Here is a 19812-nt window from a genome sequence, read left to right on the forward strand (position 1 = left end):
TTCCACCATGCGCACACACACACACACATGCAGGGAAAGGCTCAAAAGGTGGATTTGTCTTAAAAAGATCCTCAGTGGTTCTAACACATCAGGCTGTAGTATCCTGATGGTCCTCCAGGACTGAAACACACACGGATGGATGGATGGATGGATGGATGGATGGATGGATGGATGGATGGATGGATAGATAGATATCGGCCGATAAGTGCCTTGTTGACTGCCATCGGCCTATCGGCCGATAAGCTCATATGTGCCGATGGCAGTAGCCGATAAATATCCATCAATTTGTGTCGCGTCAATCTGGTCCAGACGTTCAAACTTTGAAAAAAGTTTCAGTCAAGCGACCTGCACAACGCCGCCCCCACACACACGCTACTGCATCAAAGTTACTACTTATGATTAACAAAGGCATTCGTTTTGTGGCATTAACGTTTTATATAGTTACACGTTCAATAACATCAGCGTATTTACCGGACCATAGCAAGGCAAGCATTACTCAATTCATATCTCAGTTCCTTCCTTTGCTCAGAGCGTGCTGAGTTGTGCCCATTCTGCGGTCTGTTAATAAAGTTTTCAATCAGACAAGTGTATAGAACGAAGGGCTTTTATTATAACATTCGTTGCAGTAAGGGCGGCTACGTGGCGTAGTGGGCAAGGCGCTCGCCACGAAATCTGGAGACGCTGGGCTTGCCTGTTCGAGCCCAGCGCTCCACATTTGCTTTCAGTTTAGCTGGTCGTCCGTACTAATACACATTGGCCGTATTAGTGGGTGGGAAACTGATGGGTGGGGATCAGGCGTTGTGGACAGCGACTCACACAGGTCGGTTGGTGCGCCTGCGCAGTAGAATCAGGAAGTGTCGGGGGCAGCGTGAGCCTCCCACGCGTTACTCCTCGCCACTGAGAGATCGAGCTGCGCAGGTGAAAAGATGCGACTGCTGTTACCTCAAGTACCGGAGGGGACTTGTGCTATGTATGACTTAGTCCACATTGCAGCCGGCTTGTGGGAGGCAAGAAACAGCGTTCGTGACAGGGGAGGGTTGAATTGGATGATACGAAATTGGGATGGGAGAAAAATATAGAAAATGGGAGAAAAAGTGGATAAAAAAAAAACCATTCGTTGCAGTAAAATCATTATGCCTTGTTTAGTACTCCTGTGGAGCGCTGGTAGTCCACTTGTGGCCGGCGGGGAGCTAACGTTATTAGCCTTGTTGTGAGCTCTCGTCAAAATCAATGGCGGACATCCAGGAAGTAAAAAACGAATACGCACTTGCCGATTGGTGGTAACAGCAGAGGCGGGTGCAAGCGGTGTGACGTAATTGGCAGAATCGACTGTCAATACAAATTGTTCTGTTGCATTGCTTTGGTTGAGAGCTCTGGTTGAGACAATAGTATCCAGCTGCAGCCCGGCAGATCATACTGGGAGAGAGATAGTGCTACATGGCATGGTGGAATTAATACCATAAACATATTTCTTGATGTTTCCTTTTTTTAAGTAAGTAAAGAGGCCTATGTTCATATCGGTGAGCACAATTTGTAACACAAAAAGAGAGACGTGTAGCCTATTTATTTAATATTTTATTTATTAATTTTATTATTATTATTTTATTTGTTGCCATGGCTAAAATAATAGTCAAGCATAGGGCTAAAACATTTTCATAAACAATAATATAATTTTTTGTTATTTGGTTATAATAAGGGCTTTTCTATGCATTTGTCTGATTGATTGATTGATTGATTGAAAGCTTTATTGACAGATTGCAGAGTGGGTACAATACAGTACAGCTCAGTGTACTGGAGGATGAAGACCAGAAAAAGACTTTCGGCTTTTTTACATAAGTGTCCTCTATTTTCAATTCATCAAAACATTTAGAGACTTTTTAAAAGTTTTTATAATTCTTTTTTGCCACAAATATCGGTATCGGCCGATTGTGTTAGTTGAACAATCGGTATCGGTGGCAAATTTTCATATCGGTGCATCCCTAGCAGCAGCAATAACCAGATATTGAAAGTAGGGCTGGGCGATATGACGATATTATATAAATATCGGGTACAGTTCATTAACGATACACTTTTTTAACGTATCGTGGATATCGTGATGTTTTGCCCAAGAGGATTGTGTCGCGTCAATCTGGTCCACCTCGTTCAAACTTTTGAACAACGCCGCTCCCACACACACACTACTGCATCAAAGTTAGTACTTATGATTAACAAAGGCATTCGTTTTGTGGCATTAACGTTATATAGTTACACGTTATATAGTTACACATCAGCGTATTTACCCAAACATAGCAACGTCCGATGACGACATAGATAGCAAGCGTTACTGTTCATATCTCAGCCCGTGCCGAGTTGTGCGTGCCCATTCTGCGGTCTGTTAATAAAGTTTTCAATCAGACAGATGTATGGAAAGGCTTTTATTATAACATTTGTTGCAGTAAAATCATTATGCCTCGTTGTCATGCTGCGGTGCGCTGGTAATCACTCGTCGGCCGCGGTGAGCTGTTAGCCTGTAACTGTTGTTGTTGTCGTTGAGCTGAGCTCCCGTTAAAATCAATGGAGGGCATTCAGGAATGTAAAAAAAGAATAGCGCTTGCCGATTGGTGCTAAGAACAGCAGGGCGGGTACAAGCGGTGTGACGTAATTGGCAGACTCGACTGTCAATCAAAATTATTCTGTTGCCGGCTGAATGATTGAATGAATGAAAACGTTATTAACGATTGCAGAATGGGTACAATACAGTACAGCTCAATACAACAACAGTGGACTGGAGGATGAAGACCAGAAAAAGACTTTAGGCTTTTTTACATAAGGGTCCTCCATTTTCAATTCATCAAAACATTTAGAGACATACAAATATACAGTAGTTTCATATAAATGCTAAAATCCTATTTATTTATTGATTGATTGATTGATTTAAAACTTTACATCAGGGTCCCCCATTTTAAATTAATCATATTTCATATCTAAATCATATAATATCTCATTGCTAAATATATGCAATATATAATCTAATAATCCAATAATCTAAATCTAATATATAATATAAAAATGCTAAATGCATGGGTTTTGTCTTTATTTTGTCTTTAATGTTAGCTTGCAAACTCAAATACTGTCTTGGTAAGCCTCATAATGAATTGTTTGGGGAAAAAAAGAAAAACATTGTGATGTGTATCGCCGAAAGGTCAGAAAATATCGTGATATCATATTTAGGCCATATCGCCCAGCTCTAATTGAAAGTCAGAGTCACACACACAGACACACACACACACTACTGATTTGTATTATGTCTCGCTGCACGGATATAACAATGCACAGCAATATACTTGACTTGTAATAATTACATTACCTCCACTCTGTCTGCAGCAGGTCTCTCTCCTCATGGAAAGGCATGTCCGTGTCAATAGTCTATGAACGCTACGCAAAGTGGGCGACATGTTGTTGGTATAATTTGGAAACGCACAAACAAGAACCTCTGTTTTTATCTTTTATATAATGCTGAGCTAACAAACTTTAACGCGGTAACGTTCAAGTTTACTCTCCATGCACGTGGGATTTCGGAGCGAGATTTCAGTTTCAGAGGCACAAACAGGCACTTTTGGAGAGGACATATTTGGTGGCCGAATTCATACTAATTTAAATGGAGCATCCTCAAAAACCAATCGATTACTCACGCCCATCCCTGACAGACAGACGGATGGACCGAGGGAGGGAGGGAGGGAGGGAGGGAGGGAGGGATGGAGGTTGGGTCTCCAGAGAGGGATGAGACGGCTCTGTTTGTCTGAAGTGCCACCATCCGCTCCTCCCTTTGAGCAGGGCAGGAAGAAAGGAGAGGAGGATAGGGACCCTTTCAAGGGGCCCTACAGAGGGAAGGAGGGATCGAACAAGCTTGGTTTAGGATTCAAGTGTGTGTGTGTGTGTGTGTGTGTGTGTGTGTGTGTGTGTGTGTGTGTGTGTGTGTGTGTGTGTGTGTGTGTGTGTGTGTGTGTGTGTGTGTGTGTGTGTGTGTGTGTGTGTGTGTGTGTGTGTGTGTGTGTGTGTGTGTGTGTGTGTGTGTGTGTGTGTGTGTGTGTGTGTGTGTGTGTGTCTCCATGGATTATCAGGGTTACAAAGGAGTGACAGAGAGCAAGCTGAGACACCTCTCCTCCAGGGTGACTGTCTTGTCTGACTATCTGTCTGGCTGTTTGTCTGACTATCTGACTGGCTCGCTGGCTGACTCACTGGCTGTGTGTGTGTGTCTCTCTCTCTCTCTCTCTCTCTCTCTCTCTCTCTCTCTCTCTGACGGAGTTAGAAAGTGACTAATCTTCTTATTACCAGAGAATAGTTACCTATTGATTGACTATTCAGATTAATTTAGACACTCTCCTCTCAATCCCACTTTCTCTCTCTTCGCTCTATCTCTTCTCTCTCTTCTCTCTATCGCTCTCTCCATCTCTCTCGTTCTATGTCTCTCTGGTTGTCTGTGTAATGATGTAGGGGAAGAAGCCATGTCATGTTATTGCTGCACTGAAAGAGACGATAATGAACAACCAAACCAACCTAATTAAACTGTATTTAGAATGGGAGAGCACACTGAGAGCCAACTCTCTTTGATAGGTGCAAAAACTGAGGCCAACAATTGTAAGTTGTAGGAGAGTAACAATCTCAATACAGAATGGAGAGGGGGGGGGGGGGGAAGTATGTTGAATACATTGTTTTGAAATGTAAACGATTCTCCGTCTCTCCCCTAGGTGTAGTTTTTATTGGTTATTATTAGGGGTGGAACGGTTCACAAAATCCACGGTTCGGTTCGTATCACAGTCTTGGCATCACGGTTTCACGTATCACGGTTCGGTATACGTTGTTTTTTATTTAAAAAAAATGTAACACTCCAAAAGTACCATACATAAGATATATAGCCTAAAAATAATCAAATTTTTTAGTTATTCTCAAGGACGTAGTCATGCAAAAACTGAAAGAATGAGGCAGTTTGACATCAGGCACATCATTTTGACAGTGACCGGGTTAGAGCTAGGAGAGATTTTGGTACAGCAAGAGGGGAGGCATTGCCGATTTAAACATGCTTCTCATTTATTTGGTAAAAAAAAAGTTTACAGCGGTTTGCCTTAAATAATGTTTGGCACACAAAGACCGAACTGACTGAAAAATATAGGCAACATTTGTATTAACACAAGTATTAACTTAGTGCAAACAAACAAATTAATTAAACCTTTCCATTTTTGTGGCCACATTATAGACAAAGGCCATCAACATAAAATATGCATATGCTCAACCAGCACTAGACTTTCTTATCAAAAAGGAAAAGTCACAGAAAATATGATTAGGGTTTTAAATAAGGACGTTTATGGGGTTTCTTGTATTAATAATAATTTGCACAAAGGAATGTTGTAACTGTTGTTAGATTTTTTTTTTTTACAATTTTTTTTATCTATCTATTATCAATTATCGAATAGGATCGATGCAACGTAAAAAGATCAATTCATATTGCGATACTCTTATTTTGAAAATCCCCTCGTGAGCATATCCGCCCGCCCGGCTGGCTGCAACAACAACAGTAGCTCAGCGCCAGCTCCGTGTGTGTAGACGTTAGACAGAGTGGCTTCAGAGTCCGCCTATTTTACCCGAAATAAGTGCCTGTTGTTTTTTTCCCCACAAGGGGTCAAATGCATCTAACATGCTTTCCATCCTCGCCATTCCTTTATGCCCACGTCGTGTTAAATACCGAAATTAACGTTGCGTTAACGTGAGCTAACTAAGCTAAGCTGATAGAGAGCAGCAGAGGTCCACTAGGGACTGGGAAGGAGCAGGGGTTACTGCATTCTCGAGATAGCCCCACTACCAGGATCTGGCCGGTACTGCACCTTCTGACTCCCAATATGCCTTTTCCAGCCAAAATACAGCGCTGTGATAGGATATTAATATCGGAAAAAAAAAGAAAAACGAACCAAAAACAGTGAACAGGAGGTCTATTTGTATTAAAAACAATAGATTGTTTTTCATTTAAATATCTGGAAGAGATCAACAATAAAAATGTCAAATGATATTTCCATTGCCTTTTTTTTTGTTGATTTAAATGTTACTGATTGTGTTAAATGGGCATATAATATCGTCTCATATCGATCGCAGGCACCTGAATCGAATCGTATCGTATCGTATCGTGGCAGACTTTGTGATATCAGAAAATATCATATCGTTGTCCAAAGAATCGATATCGTATCGTATCGTGATGAAACTGGTGATTCCCACCCCTATTGACTGGGGAAACTCAAGTCCAACACCTGGAGTGTCCTCCAACTGACTCTGAAGCTGAAGGTTCTTCCTTCTCTTGCTGCATTTAAAAGTATGATCTCTGACCACTGTGGGTCGACGGACAGTAAGAGACAGACAGTAATAGACAGACAGTAAATCTTAGCTGATATTTCTTCATTGTTTATTCTTATTTATTGACTATATGAAATTGCTGATAAACGGTGTCTTTGTTTTGTAAGCTCGTCGTCGCTGTAAATGAGGGTCGCCTCAGTGTCTCACGAGTTGAAATAAAGGTACGAAATGCAATCTTAAGAGTCGTCGTTGAAATCAACCGATCGATAAGTGGACACGAGTGGACCGAGGATGTGTCTCCGGTGGAGGACAGTGCTGCTCTGAACCAAAGTAAAGTTTGACAGACGTAATACTAAAAGGTCTCTGGGACCCTCTGCCTCGCGTCCCCTGACAGGGGGATCAGTGTAACCCTGAGCACAGACACCCAGACAGATCCTGCTTTCTGATAGCAGGACCAGGATGAATGGAGCGAACCTCAGAGACTTGAGGCGAGAGGGGGAGAGAGAGAGAGAGAGGGGGATTATGGTGGTTAAGATGGCACCAGGGAATAGAGGAGAGAAATCCCTGCTTTGTAAACAAGACTTCAGAGACGTCTCAGGTCTTTAAGTCTGTCCCTGAGTTCCCCTTCTCTCTCTCTCTCTCTCTCTCCCTCTCCCTCTCCTTCCCCGTCTCTCTCTCTCTCTCTCTGACCTGTAAATGGCAGAATGATAGAACAGTGACCTTTGACCCCCCATCTCCCTCTCGGATGCTGATAACTGCTATGGCAACACGGGGGCGCCCGGCGGAGGGTCGGTCGATTGGTTGATCCGGGCTGTCAGTCATTCTGATTGCTCCCTTTGATCCCGCCTCGCCCCGTCGCTGTCACTCGGTGGAAACCCAGGGGTGGGGGACCAGGCATGTAGGGGGGGGGGGGGGGGGGGGGCGGGGGCGTGTAACACGGAAACAAGAACATGTGTAGTTAACATGTTGGAGTCAAGAATATGAAGAAGATAGATTATGATAATGAGACCGAGGATGGCATTTAGAGAGGGAGGGAGGGGGAGGGAGGGAAGAGAGGAGAGAGAGAGAAGCAGGGGGATGAAATAAAGAGAGGGAGACAAAGACAGTAAGAGACAGACAGTAAGAGACAGACAGTAAGAGACAGACAGTAAGAGACGGACAGTAAGAGACAGACAGTAAGAGACAGACAGTAAGAGACAGACAGTAAGAGACAGACAGTAAGAGACAGACGGTAAGAGACGGACGGTAAGAGACGGACGGTAAGAGACAGACAGTAAGAGACAGACAGTAAGAGACAGACAGTAAGAGACAGACAGTAAGAGACGGACAGTAAGAGACAGACAGTAAGAGACAGACAGTAAGAGACAGACAGTAAGAGACGGACAGTAAGAGACGGACAGTAAGAGACAGACAGTAAGAGACAGACAGTAAGAGACGGACAGTAAGAGACAGACAGTAAGAGACAGACAGTAAGATACAGACAGTAAGAGACAGACAGTAAGAGACGGACAGTAAGAGACAGACAGTAAGAGACGGACAGTAAGAGACGGACAGTAAGAGACAGACAGTAAGAGACAGACAGTAAGAGACAGACAGTAAGAGACAGACAGTAAGAGACAGACAGTAAGAGACAGACAGTAAGATACAGACAGTAAGAGACAGACAGTAAGAGACGGACAGTAAGAGACAGACAGTAAGAGACAGACAGTAAGAGACGGACAGTAAGAGACAGACAGTAAGAGACGGACAGTAAGAGACAGACAGTAAGAGACAGACGGTAAGATACAGACGGTAAGAGACAGACAGTAAGAGTCAGACAGTAAGAGACAGACAGTAAGAGACAGACAGTAAGAGACAGACAGTAAGAGACAGACAGTAAGAGACAGACAGTAAGAGACAGACAGTAAGAGACGGACGGTAAGAGACAGACAGTAAGAGACGGACGGTAAGAGACGGACAGTAAGAGACGGACGGTAAGAGACGGACGGTAAGAGACAGACAGTAAGAGACGGACGGTAAGAGACGGACGGTAAGAGACAGACAGTAAGAGACAGACAGTAAGAGACGGACAGTAAGAGACGGACGGTAAGAGACAGACAGTAAGAGACGGACGGTAAGAGACAGACAGTAAGACTGGGAGGAGGTGTCATACATCCATGCTGTCGTCCATATCTGTACAGATTGTAAAGATTAGGAGGGAGGGAGTGAGCAGGAAAGGAAAAGAGAGAGAGAGAGAGAGAGGGAGGGAGGGAGGGAGGGAGGGAGGGGGGGGGGGGGGGGGGTGCGTCAGCGTGCATAATGTGAGTGAAAGGCAGTTATAGTAGGGCTGACCTTCCCTGCCCACTGTAGATTGGCCTGCCAAGACTGCTTAGTGGGACACATTGTACCACACACACACACACAGAGTGCACGGATACCACACACACAGAGTGCACGGATACCACACACACACAGAGTGCACGGATACCACACACACACACAGAGTGCACGGATACCACACACACACACACAGAGTGCACGGATACCACACACATAGCACACGCACGACGCACAGATTGTGCACATGTAATCACGTGCACACACACAACACAGCCCACCCAGGAAGGCATGCTTACGCCGTTTCTAGGAGAACAAGCTTTCATGACTGTCTAAGGGAACGCATGTTTCTAGGAGAACAAGCTTTCATGACTGTCTAAGGGAACGCATGTTTCTAGGACAACAAGCTTTCATGACTGTCTAAGGGAACGCATGTTTCTAGGACAACAAGCTTTCATGACTGTCTTAAGGGAACGCATGTTTCTAGGACAACAAGCTTTCATGACTGTCTAAGGGAACGCATGTTTCTAGGAGAACAAGCTTTCATGACTGTCTAAGGGAACGCATGTTTCTAGGACAACAGGCTTTCATGACTCTAAGGGAACGCATGTTTCTAGGACAACAGGCTTTCATGACTCTAAGGGAACGCATGTTTCTAGGACAACAGGCTTTCATGACTGTCTTAACCTCTTAAGCCCGATCGGTACCGGGCTGAGATTTATTTAACGTTGCACAAATATATCAATACAGTCCGTATTAAGTGACGTTGTGTTTCTTTTTCAGATGTAGAAAACTAGGCAAGGATAATAATTGATATTCTACTTTGGTTCATTACAATTTACTCAAGCATAGTAACGGACACAATATTTCTGACACTGGGAATACAAATCCCTGAGGTCCATAGATAGATGTCCCTAAATACCAAGAACATGCAAATGGACCTTGTAGTTGTGGAGAACCCACAGCTGGTGATCCGCAGGGCCTCTGCCCAGAACCCCACCACAGCCAGGAGCCACACCACCCACAGCCTGATCAATTCATTAGATTAGCAATGATTTCTCTCTTTCTCTCACTCTCTCTTCTATTTCTCCCTCTCCCTTTCTCCCCCTTTCTCTCTCTCTGTCTTTTTCCCTCTCCTATCTCTTTCTTTCTCTCTCCCTCCCTGCCCCTCTCTCTCTCTCTCTCTCTCTCTCTCTCCCTCCCCCTCTCCTTTGGGTCTCAGATCTATCCTCTCCTCCGTGTCACATGATCACATGGTTCATGACAGCTCGATGAAAACCTTAACATCGTTCTCAGCTCATCAGCCATATTTCCACCCTGGTTGGCTGGCCCCACGGTAGGACAGCCCGAGCCTCAGTACTAGACAGGGATTTGATTTTAGCCACTGGGGAAACTCCCACGCTGATGCCTGTCACAGCTTATCATCCTCTTACATCCCTATTGTAAGCCCCACCCTCTTTTCTCTTCCAAAGAGTTGTGATTGGAGGATCACTCCATTGCCTATACCAGGGGTCACCAACCTGTCGACCTTTGGGACATTTCAAGTAGATCTAACTAACCGGCGGGCCGTCAACGCACTTGCGCGCACCTCGCAGCACTCGTCTGTCGGCTCCGGGCTACATTTTTCGCCGATCATCCAATACTCTGTTGGAAAGTTGAATTTTTCGCCTTTCGATCGCCACCCCACACTCAACCTATTGCGTGCTTCGGGGTCTCGAGTTACAAGACGAAATATCCGGCGAGCGTCATTTGACAGGCCGCTCCGTCAAGTGACCACATCCGACTGTATACGGTCCCGAACTGACCAATCACCGCTGATGGCGAAAATGATTGACCACCGTTGTAGCCAAGGAGCGTTTTCCCCGCTTTTGCCCAATGCACCCCTTTCTTTTTCAATGTAAACAGTGACACATGTCCTCTTCTGTCATCCTGTGCACTGAAAGCGAGGGCCTACTTTGGGTCTACCTATCTGAGCCTCATCTACAGCTAGTCTCTACCTCGCTGAGCCTCATCTACAGCTAGTCTCTACCTCGCTGAGCCTCATCTACAGCTCTCTACCTCGCTGAGCCTCATCTACAGCTCTCTACCTCACTGAGCCTCATCTACAGCTAGTCTCTACCTCGCTGAGCCTCATCTACAGCTAGTCTCTACCTCGCTGAGCCTCATCTACAGCTCTCTACCTCACTGAGCCTCATCTACAGCTAGTCTACCTCACTGAGCCTCATCTACAGCTAGTCTCTACCTCGCTGAGCCTCATCTACAGCTCTCTACCTCACTGAGCCTCATCTACAGCTAGTCTCTACCTCGCTGAGCCTCATCTACAGCTCTCTACCTCACTGAGCCTCATCTACAGCTCTCTACCTCGCTGAGCCTCATCTACAGCTCTCTACCTCACTGAGCCTCATCTACAGCTAGTCTCTACCTCACTGAGCCTCATCTACAGCTCTCTACCTCACTGAGCCTCATCTACAGCTCTCTACCTCGCTGAGCCTCATCTACAGCTAGTCTCTACCTCACTGAGCCTCATCTACAGCTCTCTACCTCGCTGAGCCTCATCTACAGCTCTCTACCTCGCTGAGCCTCATCTACAGATCTCTACCTCGCTGAGCCTCATCTACAGCTCTCTACCTCACTGAGCCTCATCTACAGCTCTCTACCTTGCTGAGCCTCATCTACAGCTCTCTACCTCGCTGAGCCTCATCTACAGCTAGTCTCTACCTCACTGAGCCTCATCTACAGCTCTCTACCTCGCTGAGCCTCATCTACAGCTAGTCTCTACCTCGCTGAGCCTCATCTATAGCTAGTCTCTACCTCACTGAGCCTCATCTACAGCTAGTCTCTACCTCGCTGAGCCTCATCTACAGCTCTCTACCTCGCTGAGCCTCATCTACAGCTCTCTACCTCGCTGAGCCTCATCTACAGCTCTCTACCTCGCTGAGCCTCATCTACAGCTAGTCTCTACCTCGCTGAGCCTCATCTACAGCTCTCTACCTCACTGAGCCTCATCTACAGCTCTCTACCTCGCTGAGCCTCATCTACAGCTCTCTACCTCGCTGAGCCTCATCTACAGCTCTCTACCTCGCTGAGCCTCATCTACAGCTAGTCTCTACCTCACTGAGCCTCATCTACAGCTCTCTACCTCGCTGAGCCTCAGACCTCCAGGCGGTCATTGTTCCCACACGTCCCTCTCAGCCACAGGGACCAAATAAAAGTTAAAAGGTCCTTTTTATTTGATCACTAAAAACCATGAGGCAGTTGTAAAAAAGACATTCACGTGGCGGACACCTTTTATCCTCCTTTACACTGCTGTTAGCCCCAGTCTGTCTCTCTCTTGTTTCTACATCTGTCTCTCTGTCTCTCTCTCTCTCTCTCTCTCTCTCTCTCTCTCTCTCTCTCTCTCTCTCTCTCTCTCTCTCTCTCTCTCTCTCTCTCTCTCTCTCTCTCTCTGTCTGTCTCTGTCTCTCTCTCTCTCTCTCTGTGTCTCCATCTGTCTCTCTCTGTGTCTGTGTCTCTCGGTCAGTCTGTCTCTGTCTGTCTGTCTCTCTCTTTCTCCATCTGTCTATCTCTCTCTTTCTCTCTGTCTGTCTCTCTCTGTCTCTCTCTCTGTCTCCATCTGTCTCTCTCTGTCCTTCTCTGTCTGTCTGTCTCTGTCTTTCTCCATCTGTCTCTCTGTCCCTGTCTGTCTGTCTCTGTCTTTCTCCATCTGTCTCTATCCATCTCTCTCTCTCTCTCTCTCTCTCTCTCTCTCTCTCTCTCAGAAAGAAAGAAAGAAAGAAACATCAGGAGTCAGAGGGATTGTAGTTCATCCCATACATGAAGCATCTGCCTTTAGAATAATTGGTGTTGACAACAGTTTGGAATGATTGTTGCATTAAAAGTGATATTATCAGACTGAGTTGCGTCTGAGAGTAGGGCTGGGCGATATGACGATATTATATAAATATCGGGTACAGTTCATTAACGATACACTTTTTAAACGTATCGTGGATATCGTGATGTTTTGCCCAAGAGGCTTGTGTTGCGTCAATCTGGTCCACACGTTGACACTTTTGAACAGCGCCGCCCCACACACACACACTACTGCATCAAAAGTTACTACTTATGATAACAAAGGCATTCGTTTTGTGGCATTAACGTTATATAGTTACACTTTCAATAACATCAGCGTATTTACATAGCAACGACCGAGGTCGACCTAGATATAGCAAGCATTAGCCGTTCATATCTCAGCCCGTGCTGACTCCGTTGTGCCCATTCTGCGGTCTGTTAATAACGTTTTCAATCAGACAGATGTATGGAAATGCTTTTATTATAACATCCGTTGCAGTAAAATCATTATGCCTCCAGTCGTTTAGTCATTCTTCAGAGCTAAAAGGTAAAAGTCGGCCGCGGCGAGCTACCGCTGCCATTGTTGTTTTCATTGAGCTCTCCAATAGCGGAAGTAAAAAATTAATACGCGCTTGCCGATTGGTGCTAAGAACAGCAGGGCGGGTGCAAGCGATGTGACGTAATTGGCAGACGCGACTGTCAATCAAAATGATTCTGTTTGCCGACTGAATGAATATAAACGTTATTAACAGATTGCAGCATAGGTACAATACAGTACAGCTCAATACAACAACAGTCAACAGTGGACTGGAGGATGCAGACCAGAGAAAGACTTTCGTCTTGTTTACATCAGGGTCCCCCATTTTCAATTCATCATATTTCGTATCTAAATCATATAATATCTCATTGTTAAATATATGCAATATATAATCTAATAATCCAATAATCTAAATCTAATATATAATATAAAAATGCTAAATGCATGGGTATTTTATTTTGTCTTTAATGTTAGCTTGCAAACTCAAATACTGTCTTGTCTTGGTAAGCCTCATAATGAATTGTTTGGGGGGAAAAAAGAAAAACATCGTGATGCGTATCGTGTATCGCCGAAAGGTCAGAAAATATCGTGATATCATATTTAGGCCATATCGCCCAGCCCTATCTGAGAGGCACACTGTCTCATACATGGTTTCCTCTCTGGTCCAGTAGATGGTCATAGCAAGTAGAGCAGTCAGACCACACACACACACACACACACACACACACACACACACACACAGGCATCGACACACACAAACATACACAAACACACACAAGTGGCATATTGAAACGTACTGCTTTCTAGGAAGTATAGTAGAGCACAGAATAGGACAGGTGTAAATAAGATGGCTGTCAAGCCTGTCTCTCTCTGTCTCTCTCTCTCTCGCTCACACACACACACACACACACACACTGTGTTGGCAGCCTCAGTCGCTGTAAGTGGTCTGATGAAGCTTGTAGTCAGTAGGACAGCTGTAAATAAGATGTACACACACACACTTGTCTGTAGAAGACACACACACAGACACCGACATGCTCGCTCTCTCTCTCTCACACACACACCTATCACCTATCTGTAGAAGACACACACACACAGACACTGGCATGTTGTCTCTCTCACACACATACACACACCTGTCTGTAGAAGACACATACACACACACACACACACACACACACACACACCTGTCTGTAGAAGACACATACACACAGACACACACACACGCTCTCTCTTACACACACAGACACACACTTGTCTGTAGAACACACACAGACAGACACTGGCACGCTCTCTCTCTCTCACACACCTGTGTGTTTTAGTGGTTAGGTCGTCCTCTGCAGCCCATTGCCATGTAACTGTGATTGATGCCTTTTACAACCTGCTAGACCTCACTCTGTTCCTCCTGCAGGGGTCTCAAACTCAATGTACCTGGGGGCCGCTGGAGGTAGAGTCTGGGTGAGGCTGGGCCGCATCAAATATTCCAAAAAAAAGGACAACTGATCCAATGTTCTCAATCTTTAGCAATAACATTTCAGAACATGAACAGTTCTTCAGAACATGAACGGTTCTTCAGAACATAGGCTTCTCTTACCTACTCCTTGCTGCCAGAGACTTGGCAGCGCTTCCTCTTATGTCTTCCCCCCTTGTGTGTCCTCTCAGGTTTGTCAGGCGCAATACATCTTCAACAAACTACCCCTTTGCCTCATCATAAAACCTCACAAACACCAGCAACTGAGCATTCTCAGTGGTGTCAGTGCACTCATCCACAGCTATGGAAATGCACTGTGCATTTTTTAAATTCAAATCACCAGCCAGTATTTCAGTTATTCTGGTTGCTGTGCTATCTGAGCGGGATTTGCTTTTGTTTGCCTTCAAACATGGTCTCCATCACTTCAGTCATACATTATTTTATTATTTATGCATCAGAGAATGGCTTCTTGTGTTTAGCCAACACCCATGCCACTGAGTGAGGACTCGGTTGCTTATTCTCGTTGCGACATAGATTTAACAATAATTCTGCTTGCAGAATATGATGATTTCATTCCATTTATTTTTGTGGTTCCACTGAATTTTGAGGAAAGGTTGCATCAAAATAACTGTTCGTAGTGGCGTTTCAAATATGCCACTCTTCACAAGAGCTACTGTTTCTTGGCATAATTAGGCACATTGTTTGGTGCTGGGAGGATGCACGCATATTTTTCAGTCCATTCACCTTTGAATTGCAGCGATTTTCACTGTCGACTTTTCTTTTACTGGCCATCTTTGAACATGCCACATTTTTCTACTAACTGCCTGCTGGCGAAACTACAGTACCTGCAGATTAGACTACCTGTAGATGCGCTGTCAACTCTCGCTCTGACTCGGACTCTTTGAAAGAGACTACACACATTCCGTGAAAACCTGCCCTACTCTGCCTCTGATTCGCAGACTGTGGGTGGGGGAAAAAAACGCTGACGGGATGCTGAATGTGATTGGACCAGAGTAGACAGACACAGACAGGAGCAGTGCAGCCGGGCAGGCAGAGCACTGCTTGCAGAGGAGATGGCGGAGATGTATATATTTTCCTTCCACTTGGTATCACTCCGGAATCACGTTTCAACCAAGTCACTAACGTAACGTTGCTGTCATGAGCCTGCGCTATGGTAGCCTACAAGTGATCAAATAAATAAAACATCCAACTTGAGCAACGACGCTGCAAAAAGTTGCGCGCGGGCCACACTAACACTAAACTTTGATGTCAAGTAGGGGGCCGCAAAATATCATCCGCGAGTTTGAGACCCCTCCTGCTAGAGGAACCTCACTCTGTCCCCCCTGCTAGAGGAACCTCACTCTGTCCCCCTGCTAGAGGAACCTCACTCTGTCCCCCCTGCTAGAGGAACCTCACTCTGTCCCCCCTGCTAGAGGAACCTCACTCTGTCCCCCCTGCTAGAGGAACCTCACTCTGTCCCCCCTGCTAGAGGAACCTCACTCTGTCCCCCCTGCTAGAGGAACCTCACTCTGTCCCCCCTGCTAGAGGAACCTCACTCTGTCCCCCCTGCTAGAGGAACCTCACTCTGTCCCCCCTGCTAGAGGAACCTCACTCTGTCCCCCCTGCTAGAGGAACCTCACTCTGTCCCCCCTGCTAGAGGAACCTCACTCTGTCCCCCCTGCTAGAGGAACCTCACTCTGTCCCCCCTGCTAGAGGAACCTCACTCTGTCCCCCCTGCTAGAGGAACCTCACTCTGTCCCCCCTGCTAGAGGAACCTCACTCTGTCCCCCCTGCTAGAGGAACCTCACTCTGTCCCCCCTGCTAGAGGAACCTCACTCTGTCCCCCCTGCTAGAGGAACCTCACTCTGTCCCCCCTGCTAGAGGAACTCTGTCCCCCCTGCTAGAGGAACCTCACTCTGTCCCCCCTGCTAGAGGAACTCTGTCCCTCCTGCTAGAGGAACCTCACTCTGTCCCCCTGCTAGAGGAACCTCACTCTGTCCCCCCTGCTAGAGGAACCACACTCTGTCCCCCCTGCTAGAGGAACCACACTCTGTCCCCCTGCTAGAGGAACCTCACTCTGTCCCCCCTGCTAGAGGAACCACACTCTGTCCCCCCTGCTAGAGGAACCTCACTCTGTCCCCCCTGCTAGAGGAACCTCACTCTGTCCCCCCTGCTAGAGGAACCTCACTCTGTCCCCCCTGCTAGAGGAACCTCACTCTGTCCCCCTGCTAGAGGAACCTCACTCTGTCCCCCTGCTAGAGGAACCACACTCTGTCCCCCCTGCTAGAGGAACCTCACTCTGTCCCCCTGCTAGAGGAACCTCACTCTGTCCCCCCTGCTAGAGGCCTGGAGGAGGAACTGTGTTGCTGGATGTGTTGAAGTACAACGATCTCATCTATTGATTTTGGATCCATTTTAAGCGAATGTGTATTTGTCTGTAAGTCCACAACTCATAGTGCACAATGCAGGCTTGTTAAAACTCAAAAGTCTCTATGTCTCTCCTGTTTCTCTCTCTCTCTCTCTCTCTCTCTCTCTCTCTCTCTCGCGCCTCTCGGCCTGTCTCCTGTTCTTTCTCTCTCTGTCTCTGTTTCTCTCTCTCTGTCTCCTGTTTAATTATCTCTCCGTCTCTCTGTCTCTCTCTCTCTCTCTCTCTCAGGAACAGGTTTTGCTATGTGCAGTACTAAGGAGAGTGTGTGGACAGCGATGTGGACCTGGAACGTTGACGGAGACGACACTCTGGAGTACGCAAGGCCAGTACACTGAGGCAGACATCATCCCCTGTTCTGGAGCCGGAGAGGACCAGGGAGAGGCCAGGGAGAGGGAGGCGCTACGAGGAGCCGTGCTCAAGTAAGGACGGCACTCCTGTAGTGGTAATAGTAGTAGTGGTCGTAATAGTGGTGGTGGTAGTAGTGGTGGTCGTGGACTCGTGGTAGTAGTAGTAGTGACTCCACATCACCCCCTCCCCCCTAGTCCGAAACCTTGGTGTCCTCCTTGACCCCACCCTCTCATTTGACCCCCACGTCCGCTCCGTCATAAAATATCTTACTTTCACCTTCGCAACATTGCAAAAATCCGTCACTGCCTCTCCCCCCTGCTGCTGAATCCCTCATTCATGCCTTCATCTCCTCCGCCTGGACTTTTGCAACTCCCTCCTCACTGGTATCACCTCCCGCTCTCTCCATAAACTGCAAAGGTCCAAAACTCAGCCGCCCACCTCCTCACTAACACCCGGTCCCGTGAACACATCACTCCTGTCCTCCACTCTCTCCACTGGCTCCCGATCAAACACAGCATAAACTTTAAAACACTACTCCTCACCTTCAAAGCCCTCCACAGCCTGGCCCCCCCCCTACCTGACTGATCTCCTTCTTCCCTACCGCCCCACCCGTTCCCTCCGGATCCTCCTCCACTGCCTCCCTCACTGTCCCGACATCCCAAACTCAAAAACTTTGGAGATCGGGCCTTCTCTCATACTGCACCCGACTCTGGAACTCCTCCCCCAGTCCATCAGAGACTCTCCTACACTCTCCACCTCAAAGCTCGCCTCAAACCCACCTGTTCTCCCTTGCCTTCAACCCCCCCCCCCCCCCACCCTCCAACCTGATTGAATATCTGTCTCCAGTCTTTTTGTGCTATCATGCTGTCTTCCCTGTTCCCCCCATGGCCTCATGTTCCTTTTGTTTTTGTTTCTTTGTTGTTTCTTTGTTTTTGTTTCTCTTCTTTTGTTTCTTTGTTTTTACTTTTGCTCCCGACTATTGTCAGCGACTTCGGGTTATTGAGAAGCGCTATATAAATTAAATGAATTATTATTATTAGTGGTGGTGGTGGTGATAGTAATAGTAGTTGTAGTAATAGTAGTAGTGACAGTAGTAGTAGTAGTGGTACTGTAGTAGTGGTGGTAGTAATAATAATAGTAATAGTGGTAGTGGTGATGGTAGTAATAGTAGTAGTAGTGATAGTGGTAGTAGTAATATTGTACTACTATAAGAGTCATACTTTAGCAGTATACATAGTAGTAGTAGTGGTGGTGGTGGTGGTGGTGGTAGTGGTGGTAGTAGTGGTGGTGGTAGTAATAGTAGTGGTGGTAGTAATAGTAGTGGTATTAGTAGTAGTGGGGGTAGTAGTGGTGGTCAGCCTGGTATCATCCTGGTATCAACCTGGTATCAGCCTGTATCATCCTGGTATCATCCTGGTATCATCCTGGTATCAACCTGGTATCAGCCCGGTATCATCCTGGTAGCAACCTGGTATCATCCTGGTATCAGCCTGCTATCATCCTGGTATCATCCCGGTATCAGCCTGGTTTCAGCCTGGTATCAACCTGGTATCCTCCTGGTATCCTCCTGGTATCAACCTGGTATCATCCTGGTTTCCTCCTGGTATCACCTGGTATCATCTGGTATCATTCTGGTATCATCCTGGTATCCTCCTGGTATCAACCTGGGTATCATCCTGGTATCAACCTGGTATAATCCTGGTATCAGCCTGGTATCAGCCTGGTATCATCCTGGTATCATCCTGGTATCCTCCTGGTATCAACCTGGTATCATCCTGGTATCATCCTGGTATCATCCTGGTATCACCTGGTTTCAGCTTGGTATCATCCTGGTATCATCCTGGTATCAGCCTGGTATCGTCCTGGTATCGTCCTGGTATCAGCCTGGTATCGTCCTGGTATCAGCCCGGTATCATCCTGGTATCAGCCTGGTATCGTCCTGGTATCAGCCTGGTATCATCCTGGTATCAGCCTGGTATCAACCTGGTATCAGCCTGGTATCGTCCTGGTATCAGCCTGGTATCAGCCTGGTGTCATCTTGGTATCGTCCTGGTATCAGCCTGGTACAGCCTGGTATCGTCCTGGTATCAGCCTGGTATCGTCCTGGTATCACCTGGTATCAGCCTGGTATCAGCCTGGTATCGTCCTGGTATCAGCTGGTATCAGCCTGGTATCAGCCTGGTGTCGTCCTGGTATCAGCCTGGTTATCAGCCTGGTATCAGCCTGGTATCAGCCTGGTATCAGCCCAGTGTGCGTTACCAGTGTTGTATTGGGTGTGTTCCTACTCATTGTGTTCTCTGTGTTCCAGTGGAGGGATGCCTTCTAACAGAATAACACCAGAGTTCTCTAAATGGGCGAGCGATGGTGAGTAGTGCGCTTTTAAACATCACCAGTACCATTGACTCCTCCTGTGTGACATCACCAGTACCATTGACTCCTCCTGTGTGACACTCCAGTACCATTGACTTCCCCTGTGTGACATCACCAGTACCATTGACTCCTCCTGTGCTCCGCAGAGATGCCCTCCACCAGTAATGGAGAGAGCAGCAAGACGGACCCCAACAT

General features: G+C 46.5%; 1 protein-coding gene across 1 annotated transcript in view; it reads left to right on the forward strand.

Moving 5' to 3' along the window:
• Positions 1-19812, forward strand: part of rnf220a (ring finger protein 220a) — a gene marked incomplete at its 5' end in the record, with an annotated part of 118212 nt that overhangs the window by 47809 nt on the left and 50591 nt on the right. The window contains 6 exon segments of the mRNA XM_084327639.1: positions 17128-17162; positions 17165-17188; positions 17190-17224; positions 17226-17318; positions 19556-19611; positions 19764-19812. Of these exon segments, the coding sequence (XP_084183765.1) occupies positions 17128-17162; positions 17165-17188; positions 17190-17224; positions 17226-17318; positions 19556-19611; positions 19764-19812 (292 nt within the window).

Source organism: Notolepis coatsorum (genome assembly GCF_963971535.1).
Source record: "Notolepis coatsorum genome assembly, chromosome: 13".
Taxonomy (NCBI): domain Eukaryota; kingdom Metazoa; phylum Chordata; class Actinopteri; order Aulopiformes; family Paralepididae; genus Notolepis; species Notolepis coatsorum.